The sequence below is a fragment of the Pan troglodytes genome, chromosome 6 (assembly GCF_028858775.2).
Source record: "Pan troglodytes isolate AG18354 chromosome 6, NHGRI_mPanTro3-v2.0_pri, whole genome shotgun sequence".
Lineage (NCBI taxonomy): Eukaryota > Metazoa > Chordata > Mammalia > Primates > Hominidae > Pan > Pan troglodytes.
In genome coordinates, this window is record NC_072404.2 from 159,041,237 (window position 1) to 159,052,238 (window position 11,002).

At 41.3% G+C, this 11,002-nt stretch overlaps 1 protein-coding gene across 5 annotated transcripts in view; it reads right to left on the reverse strand.

Moving 5' to 3' along the window:
• Positions 1–11,002, reverse strand: part of TCAF2 (TRPM8 channel associated factor 2) — a 30,901-nt gene that overhangs the window by 18,577 nt on the left and 1,322 nt on the right. Inside the window, exon 2 of one of the 5 annotated variants that reach the window (XM_009454432.3) lies at positions 8,210–8,846. The exons of 2 other annotated variants lie outside the window; for them this stretch is intronic. In XM_009454432.3, the coding sequence (XP_009452707.1) occupies positions 8,210–8,832 (623 nt within the window). In that variant the 5' untranslated portion in view covers positions 8,833–8,846. Of the gene's footprint in view, positions 1–4,114; positions 4,189–8,209; positions 8,847–11,002 lie in introns of those variants that run through there. 2 more of the 5 variants (XM_009454434.3, XM_063815709.1) reach the window with 2 other exon arrangements.

The window sequence follows — 11,002 nt, forward strand, 5'->3', positions numbered from 1 at the left end:
AGTCCTAATTTCAGTATGGCCACTGGGGAAGACTGCTCTGAGGAGGGTGTTTGAGTTGAAACTAATTAAGAAGAATAAATTGGATTTTCAAGAGCTGAAAGAAAGTCCAGAATAGGAACAAATATCCTGATATTTTATAAAACAAGAAATCTAATGTTACATGTTGTGGTCTTTACATTGAGGGACAGTTCTAAAATACTTTAAAGATGTGTATGGATAATATATGTTATCGCCAACCCCCCGATACTCAACTAGAAAATATCTGAGTATGCAACAAGGAGGAAATAGTTAAAACAAATTACAGAACTTATGATTAAAAATTATCATTAAAAATATCATATATAAAAATGGGAAAATATTTTTAAGGAGAATACAAAATAGCAGCATGTAATCACAGCTAGCAAAAATGATGTATTGATTTGTAAATATATGCAAAGATAGAAGATACGTAAGCATAAACATTTTGGTTGAGGTCATTACAGAAATTACAAATATTCAAATACTTTAGTGTCATACAATGACACTAAATGTTACATGTTGTGGTCTTTACATTGAGGGACAGTTCTAAAATGCTTTAAAGATGTGTATGGATAATATATGTTATCGCCAACCCCCCGATACTCAACTAGAAAATATCTGAGTATGCAACAAGGAGGAAATAGTTAAAACAAATTACAGAACTTATGATTAAAAATTATCATTAAAAATATCATATATAAAAATGGGAAAATATTTTTAAGGAGAATACAAAATAGCAGCATGTAATCACAGCTAGCAAAAATGATGTATTGATTTGTAAAGATATGCAAAGCTAGAAGATAGGTTTTACAATTAATCAAAACTAACAATGTGGGAATTTATTTTTATACAGTATTACCTGAACTTTCACTACGCTTCTCTTAGTCCTAAAATATGGACTTAAACGCTGTGGGAATTCCAGTGCCTAGAATAGTGTCTAGAATTTAACAGGCACTCACATATTTTAGATAAATTAAAACATGGATACAAGATACTAGAAAGAGGGAAAAAAACTGATATGTTAAGAAAATTTGTTCCTTTCTCCTTTTTGTTGGTGAATCAATGAAAACTATAAATGATATCAGGTCAAAGAAAGATATCTTAATGTGATCTGGGGAGAAGTTTTTTATTTTTTAAGGGTTCTGAAAAGGCAAAGAGGTAATATTAAAAATGTCTTTTTTTGTCAATTTATAATTATAGAGTATTCAGAAAGGACAAAAATATTTGAAGATGAAACCAATTACCAACTTAGCCCCAGAGACACATTACTAATATTTTATTATATTTTCTTGTAATGTTTTATTTTCCTGGCTATACATATATTGTTTTAATGAATTTAGCATCATTTTAATGTAGAGCTCTATATCTTAATTTTGTCTATTTTATCACGAATATTTATCATTTCCTTTAAGAAGTCTTTGAACATAGAATTTTTAATGATTGCAAAATTACTCACTCAATCACTCTAGGATATGCTATACCTTATTTAAGCAATCTTCTATTATAGACACGTTTCTTCCAGTGTTCCACTTAACAGTGAAAATATTGCTAAAAAATATTTGCCTCATAGCCCGGCTTCTCCCTGTCTCCAGTGCTTCTTCCTTCACCTTTCCACAGCTGCTGATCCTGGGAGCATGCCCTCACAAACCTCCCACACATTTATCTCTATCTCTGAGTCAGATTCGCAGTAACCCAAGCTGCAACAAGGGGGACTTAGCAGTGCCTAGCGAAATTACATATGAATTTCCCCCATGACTCAGAAATCTCATTTCCAGTGATAGCGCAAAATATAAGGGTACATGCACAGAGGTGTTCATTGCAGCACATATGTAACAGTAGAAGTACCAGAAAAATAACACATACTGGAAACTCAAGTGCCTGTCAATAAGGGACTTATTGAATAAACAATATCATATCCATACACCATGGTATAATAGAGTATACAGTGTATCTCTATATGTTACTATCAGGCCATATCCAGGAAATAATGTTAAGTGAAAAAAAGTAAGGAGGAAAAAATGTATAGAGTATGTTATTGCCTTATCCAGTGAAGAGAAGACTACTAATATGTGTGTGTTTGTGGATGTATAAACAAATCATGGAGAATTAAACCACAAAAAATGCACAGAAGGAAGAAGGGAATTGTTTGAAGGAAACAGGGACAGAATATAGGTTTCTTAAGATCTTACTTTGGACCCAGATTACTATTTTACATAATTTTAAACAAAATTAAATTACACAAGCAATTCCAAAACTAAAAAATAAAATAACCAATGAATTGACATGTACATCTGTTTAGCAGTATAACCACAAAGAGAGGAAGTATTGGAAGTGACTTTAAAGATAGTATTTTGACTTTATATATGTACATAATAAAATATATCATTGGGACAAAAAGAACTGCAAGTAATCTTTGTTACAATAATCATCATATTGCTGGTAGTAGTGCTATTATTCATATTTTGCAACTGTTGTTTGTATACCTTGGGATAGAGCAAATGGGTCATTACATTGGTGTCTTATAGAACCGGAATTTTTCATCATGAGAGATAGGAGATACAGAGGTAAGATTGTTGAAATCAAATTAAAACCCTGTAGCCCCAAATCTGATCCGAAGTATCAGTATAAACCAAAAATATCTATTTCTTAGCTGTGCCTATTTAGAAGGCCTAGAAACAATGATCAAACAATGCACAACTCTAACACCCGGATTGGAGTTTCTAAATGCAAATTAGGACTCCCAGAAATATGGGCTGTACGTTAAAAAAAGAAGAAAGAAAAAAATAGGGCTTTTTGGAGAAATGGCAGTTCTGGGCCTGAGCAGGAAATACATGAGATGAAATTGAAACCTGTTATATTAAAAAACCAGGAAGCCCATTAAGGTAGAAAAGATTCAGGAATCATCTTGAATTGGCTCCCAATGGCCAAACAGGACAATTTCAACATCAATAAGGATAATAAATGAAACACATTGTGTTTCCAATCATGATTTCATAATAATTCTAAGAAAAATTTAAACACATTGGTGACCTCTGTAAGATGCTAGGGAAACAACTCAATATTGGAAACTGGTTTTAAAATGAGAAAAAGAGAATTAAATATTTATTTTGCCTTTTCTATATAAATTATACCATAGAGTATGTAATTGGTGAAGGAAAGTGTGTTTTATAAAACTATTCCAAATAACAAATAAAAGGAATATTAAAATTTTAAAGCCATCATTTTATAAACACAAATTAATGGGTCTAGGGCTAAGCAACAGTTATTAAGGACTGCTAACCTCACAGTAAGAGAGAAAATCAGACCATTGTGCTCTACCCAATAGAAGTGCATACTACCACCTATAAAATAGGTCAAAAATTCAAACATGAATCTGATCAAACCTCTAGATCAGGAGTTGAGAAAATTTTCCTTAAAAGGTCCGACAAATATTTTAGACAAATATGGGCCATATGGTCTCTGCTGAAACTATTCAACAATGGCAGACACTGTAGCTTGAAAGCAGCCACAGTTTGTGAATGAATGGGCATGGCTGTGCTCCAACAAAACTTCATTCACAAAAACAGGGGCTGGCCTCAGTTTGTCAATCCTGACCTTAAATCGAGATCTAACTTTTAATTTGTATTATACAGAAAATACAAGCAAAAGATGAATATGTTAAATCAGTGGTCCCTAACCTTTTGGTACCAGGGACCTGTTTATAGAAGACAATTTTTCCATGGACCTGGCAGGGGTTTCAGGATAATTCAAGTGCATTACATTTATGGCACACTTTATTTCTATTATTAGTACATTGTAACATATAATGAACTAATTATACAACCCACCATAATGTAGAATCAGTGGGAGCCCTGAGCTTGCTTTCCTGCAACTAGATAGTCCCACCTGAAGGTGATGGGAGACAGTGACAGATCATCAGGCATTAGATTCTCATAAGGAGCACACTACCTAGACCCTTTGCATGAGCAGTTTGCAATAGGGTTCGTGCCCCTATGAGACTCTAATGCTGCCACTGATCTAACAGGAGGCGGAGCTTAGGTGGTAACGCAAGTGATGGGGAGTGGCTGTAAATACAGATGAAGCTTTATTTGCTCACCCACTGCTCACATCCTGCTGTGTGTTCTGGTTCCTAACAGGCCATGGACTGGTACCCCCATATTAAATCATACCACAGGAAGGCAATCAATTTGCCTTTCCAGGTTTTCACCATTGCGCTTCACTGTGCCTGGAATCCTCCTCCCACAGATGCACACATGGCTCATTCCCTGACTTCCTTGAGGTCTACTTTCAAAGTCCAGACTGAAGTAAACTGTTCAACAAAGAGTAGCTGGTGTCTTCAACAACAGCAACAAAACTGCAAGAAATAGAAAGTTGGAAAGGAAATGCGTATCTTAAAAGAGATATAAAATTTGTATCAAGAAATCAAAATATTTGGGTTTTATTTAAATTTCAATGTTAACACTTTTTTTTTTTTTTTGAGACAGAGTCTCAGTCTGTTGCCCAGGTTGGTGTGCAATGGCATGGTCTCGGCTCACTGCAACCTCCACCTCCTGGGTTCATGTGATTCTCCTACCTCAGCCTCCCAAAAAGCTAGGACTGCTGGTGCGTACCACCACACCCGGCCAATTTTTTTATTTTTAGTAGAGTGTTGCCACGTTGGCCAGTCTGGTCTCAAACTCCTGACCTCAAGTGATCCACCTGCCTTGGCCTCCCAAAAAGGACTGGGATTACAGACATGACCCACCATGCCTGGCCCAATGTTAACACATTTTGAAAAATAAGACAATCATGGAAATAAATGATGACACTAAGGAATTATTCTTTTAGGTGTGATAATGATGACTTGCAGTTATGTTTTTAAAAGACTTCATACCTTTAGAGATATATATTTAAATACTTACAGATGAAAAGACATGATGTCGGCTGTTTGCTTCAAAATAATCTTGGGTGGGGAAGAGTGGGGCTACAGGTGAAATAGGACAGACCTGGAGTTGACTATTTTGGGGACTGGGGAATGGCTACATGGGGGTTCATTGTACTATTCTGTCTACTTTTGCATATGTTTAATATTTTCAGTAATTAAGAATTAAAATAACAAACACACACAAAATATACCTTAGAATTGGTGGCAGGGATTAAAAATGTAGGTATAGATGAAGAAAAACAGGTTGAGTTAGCTAAAGAGGAGAATCCCTTGGGGCAATTAAGAGGCATTATGGTGATGAGATTTCACCTGCTTGTCCCTTCGCGTTAGAATAAAAAAGTTGAAGCGAATCAGATCCACTCTAATGTCTCTGAGTAAACCCATCCCCTCCCCAAATCTCTCAGAAGGGAAGGAATTCAAAGAGGTCCAGAGCTTGGGGCTGAGGGTTCAGGGCACTGCCAGCTGCTCACTAGTATCTGTATGCCCCTTCTTCTTTGTACAGCATCTTGATTTCTTCAGAGACGCCAGTGCCCATTTAAAAATAGCCAGCCCTTCAGATCTCCTGGTAGTTAGGTCTGGAAGTCAGGCCTCCCACTGATTCTACATTATGGTGGGTTGTATAATTATTTCATTATATATTAAAATGTACTAATGATAGAAATAAAGTGCATAATAAATGTAATGCACTTGAATTATCTTGAAACTCCTGCCAGGTCCATGGAAAAATTGTCTTCTACAAAACAGGTCCTGGTACCAAAAGGCTAGGGACTACTGATTTAACTAGGCTGGCCGTTAAAATATAAATAGAAGTCTAGGGCTTCCAGAAAATACATGGTTTTATAAACTAAAAGTAGGTGTATCCATTCCAATTTATTATTGCATGGGTGTAATTATGGTGCCTGGAGTAGTAGTGGCAAATTTGTAGCCATAAGGATAAAATAACACACCATGACAGGGTCAGGCACTGACAGGGAGACAGAGACTGACCATGGGACATCATAGAGTCACTGCCCCAGAGCTGGACTACCTACCTGTACTTCATGTTTCATAGAAAAAATAAACTGCTACATGGTTAATCTGCTATACTAAGGCTTCTGCTACATGTGGCCAAACATAAGTAAGTAGTCACTAATATCTGAAACCTAAAACATCCAAAATGAGACTCCTGATCTCCTCTAATCCATCTTCTCATTGTCCTTTCACAGATCACTAAACAGCAGCACCTGTGTTTAATTTTTTGTCTTTTTCAGACCAAAAATCTCAACTCCTCTTTTTCCTTACTCACTCCATCAGCCAAGCCTGTTGGGTTCTCCCTTTGAGGTGTGTCCAGAATGGAACCTGTTCTCAGTAGCTCCACAGCTTCTATCAGTCTTGTCTGGGCCACCACCATCTCTCGTGTGGTCTACTTCAGTGGCCTCCCGATTGGTCTGCTGCTTCAATCTTTGCCTCCCACAGTCTGTTCTCCACCATCAATCAGAGGGTTCCTTTTGAAATTTAAGTCACATCATAGCAATCTTCTGTAGAGAATACAAAATGTCTTCCCATCTCACTGCAAATAAGGTCTAAAGTTCTACTCCTGGCCTGTCAGTTCTTACATAACCTGAGCTATCATTCACTGAGTTCCCATCATTCTGGCTTCCCTGATTGCCAGGTGTGTCCCTGGCCAATGGATGAAATGAGTACTCAGACACAAGTATGCAGTGTAAGAACAGCTAGGTGACTGCCTGGCTGTAGTGGCCAGAGAGCAACCCAGAGAAGCTGAAGCTGCTTGCTTTTATTTACTGCAGGCATAATGCCGAAAGTCTGGAGCCTACACAATCTGTAAATGACTAACATTTATTGTTCCTCATTCAGAGAACATCATGTGTGCAGATGTTCAAATGTCAGCTCCTGGACAACTTCAAACAAACAGGCTTGATCAAGACAAATTCTCCTACACTCCCTTGTACCTACTCCTTGCCCTCTGCCCCAGGGTCACAGAACAGCTGCCTTCAGCTATTCTCCCCTGGAGCTTTGCAGAGCCTTCCGACCTTATAGAAGGGCCACTCCCTTTCCCTTGGAACATACCAAGCAGGCTTCCCTTCCAGGTTTTTTCACCCTCACTCCTCACTCTGCCTGGAATCTTCCTCTCACAGATGCCCACATGGCTCATTCCCTCACTTCCTTGAGGTCTCCTTTCAAGTGCTACCTACCAGACCAGCCTTCCAAGCTGGCCATGAGCTTGTTTGCACTCATCTCTATTCCCCTTTCATCTTGGTCATCCTCCGTGTTGCAGAAAACTGCATTTCTTTGGTTCTCCTGTTCCCTGGATCCTGGTGGGTTCAGCCCATGGGAGGCAGAGGTAGAAGACTGAAATCAGGAAGGAAGAAGGAAGGAGTTTAAGTGTTTGCTTCTCTCTTCAGGCTGTATTTCTGGTAACCACAGTGTCATCTCTGAGACTCCAGCTTCTAGCAGACAGACCTTTCATCTGTGGTTCCAGCTCCTGCTGGGAAGGCATAGCATGGCTCCAGCTTCTACCAGGTGGCCGCAGCACCTGGACTTCAGTAATACCACCATCTCCCTCTGCTGGTTCTGCTGTTGCTGATCTCTGGGTTACTTGCTGTCCCCTGTGTGTATTTTCAGCTCCTCTATCATGGGTATAGTCAATTCCCCATACTAAATCCCTTCTGCTAGCAACGCCAACAAATCCTGACCAATCCAACTTGGCCTGACTGATAGGACTTCCCTGAACGTCTTAAATAAAATAGCCTCCATCAGCCTTCCTGTTGTCATGCTATCCACTTATATTATCATCTTTCATGGATCTTAGCAATACCTGATAGAGCACATATATATTAGTTTCCTTAATACCTATCTCTCCCCTGGAATACAAACCTCATGATGGCATGATTTGCCTGCCTCGATCTCTGCTAGACCCCCATTGTCCAGAATGCAGCATGATCAACAATAGGTGCTCACGCAAACAAACAAATATTCTTTCATGCATTTAAGAAGTACTGATGAGCACTCTCTACGTTCTATGTACTAGACATGGAGATAAAGTGGTAAGACAAGCTTTTCTATTCAGCTTTGGCCACAGGAGGGAGTGGCAGTGAGGGCCCAGCCTCTCTTGTGTCTTGGTGCATTTTAATCGTCCTGCTTTTGATTTGTGTTGGTTCCAAACTGAGTGGAAAATCACCTGTATTGCAATAGAAGCTTGTTGAAGAGGGGAACCAACTCTATTGTTTATCCTGAGTCAGACTCCCTAAGAGGGGAACAAACACTCACCTGACATGGAGTGGGATCTTGGGCACCTTCTTAGAGACCTTGAACCGGTCTCTGTCCCCATAGGTGTCAGTGAAGTACACTCCGGCTACACTTGTCACCTTGTTCCCAGGGAACCTGGAGAGCACCTTGTCAGGGCTGTGCTGGCTGGCCCAGTACCAGGCCTGGCCCCCGATTAACAAGCCCCCTCCATGTTTCACAAACTGGATCAGCGTTGCAGTCATGGTGTCATTGTAGGCATTGATACAGTAAACCCCTAGGGGCTCTCCTGGTTCTGTCTTGACCTGTGCCTCAAGCCCAGCATCCTGTAGGATGTTTACTAGAGGTGCCAGGGATGGATGCACTCCCACGGGAGCCCCAGGACAGGGACAGAGCCAGCTCACTGCATTGAGGAGAAATGGAGCCAAGCCAGCATGCGACAGGTAGCCCTCATGGGACACAACCACGAGGCGGCCTCGGCCGTAGGAGGAGGCAGCAATGAGCACCTGGCCCTTGTCATTCACCATCACGGGGAAGGCGGCTTCTCCAATAAGAAGGAGTTCACTGGGGATGGGGCCTCTGGGGACATCCCAGCATGTCACTCCATCCATGAGGGCCTCAAACGCAGCAGCAGCAATGGTCGCCATGGTTCTATCAGCTGCTGCAGGGGGAAGCAAAGACTTTCATGTATTTAAGAGATACTGATAAGCACTGCTGGTCAGAACAGATGAAGGAACAGGTGAAAAAAGCAAACAACTAAATGCATTCACCTCCAAATTTTACTGGATTCCCCATTGTGGGCCAAGCACTGTTCTAGCACTGGGAGTACAGCAAGAAACAAAACAGATAAGGTTTCCCTTTTCGTGATTTGAATATTTTAGAAGGAGAAAGATAATGAATAAATAGGTAGATAAACAGATAAATAAAATGCAACAATCACTATGATGAAAATAAAACACGATGATGTGACATGGAGGAACTGGAAGACTACTTTAGATTGGGTGATAGGAAAGGACTCTGAGAAAGTGGCATTGAAGCTGAAACCTGAAATGCAGTGAGCAAAGGGCATTCCAGCAACGAGACCACTTTGGGGTGGCTGAGAGCCAGGAGCAGGGAGGAGCAGGACCCCAGGAGGAGGGAGGGACAGGCTAGATCCTGTAGGGCCAGTAAATCAAGGTGATAGTTAAGTTCGTGTGCCTGAGTTGACACAGTGCTTGATTTTTTTGAACAGAAAGGTCATAGACCTGTCAAAACATGCCTTTCTTCTGACAGCTTTGCTAAGTTGGAAAATGCCCCCTAATTTATCAAATCTGCCCTAATGGAGAGGACCCTCCTCTATTTGGTAGCATTATGCAGTTTCCGGAGGTCTTTTAAAATTGGCTGTGCCTAACACTGAGACTATTTGTCCCTTTAAGCAGCCCCTCTTGGATAAATGACTTCAGTCTCAGTTTCCCCATCTACAAAAAGAGAATAATACAGCCCTGGGAAGATTGTTTTTGAAGATTAAAGGAATATGGATAGGCCAGGCGCAGTGGCTTATGTCTGTAATCCCAGCACTTTAGGAGGCCTAGGCCGGTGGATCACCTGAGCTCAGGAGTTTGAGACCAGCCTGGCCAACATGGCGAAACCTGTCTCTACTAAATCTACAAAAAATAGCTGGGCATGGTGGTGTGCACCTGTAATCCCAGCCACTTGGGGAGGCTGAGTCATGAGAATTTCTTGAACCCTGACGGTGGGGGGCGGAGGTTGCAGTGAGCCGATATCGCACCAGTGGACTCTAGCTTGTGCGAAAGAACAAGACTCTGCCTCAAAAAATAAAATAAAATAAAATAAAGCAAAGAATATGTCTAAAAATGCCTTGTCTGGGGTTGGTACACATACAGTGAGCACGGAATAAACGAGAGTGTCTGTCCCTTTGTTGTCCTTTCTAGTTTCCCGGATTGCCGAGGGCAGCGTTGCAGATTGCAGTCGTGCAGTAGTCCCCTGGCTGCCTGTGCCGCCTCCCTTTGCGCATCTCTGACGAGCCCACTGTAAGGGACTTTCCTGTGTGCTCTGATGGCTTCTCACCTCTGCAGGTGCACAAGGCAGCCCTGAAGTAGCGGTGAGTTGACACTAGGGTGAGCTTCGCCCAGTAGAGCGGGGATTCATAGAAGAGTGTCCCGTGGCTTTCCCGAGGTGCCCATCAGAGGTCCTCGGAAGGCACCCGGAGGAAAGGAGCGCCATGTGGAAGACCCTCAGCCACGTGCTCCTCCTGGCTTTCCCTTTTTCCTTGTCTCATTCTCTCCACTTCGTCATTTGGGCTTTTTGGTCTCACTTACCCCCAAAAAATTACCTGCAGGTAAGCCCTTGCATAAGGCTTTGCTTTAGGGCAGAATCTAAACTAAAACACACACCAAGCCCTTGAGCCACAAGTGCCTCCTTCCTCTCTCCCTCCTGCTTCTTTCTATATGCAGTCAACCACCTCATTTGGTTAATCTCTCACCATCTCTCTCAAACATCAGTCCCTTTAGTTGGCAATCATTCCAGACTAAACCAATATGGTTTTAGTCCCCAGGATGTATTCTCATCCACAATCGTCCTCTACAAGAACTCTAACAAGAACCGTTACATTTCGTCCACTCTCTCTAAGGTGAAACTTGCAGAGCGCCTCAGCCTGGCTTCTCCAGGGTCTGGCATGCCAGTGATTACTGGACGTTTTTCCTGCCACTTTCTTCCACTAAATCTCTCCAAGCTCGGAAAGGTTGGCATTCTGAGCATGCCCTGCATTTCCTGTAGAATTCCATCTCTTCCCCTCTTCCCTTCCTATCCACCACCTTT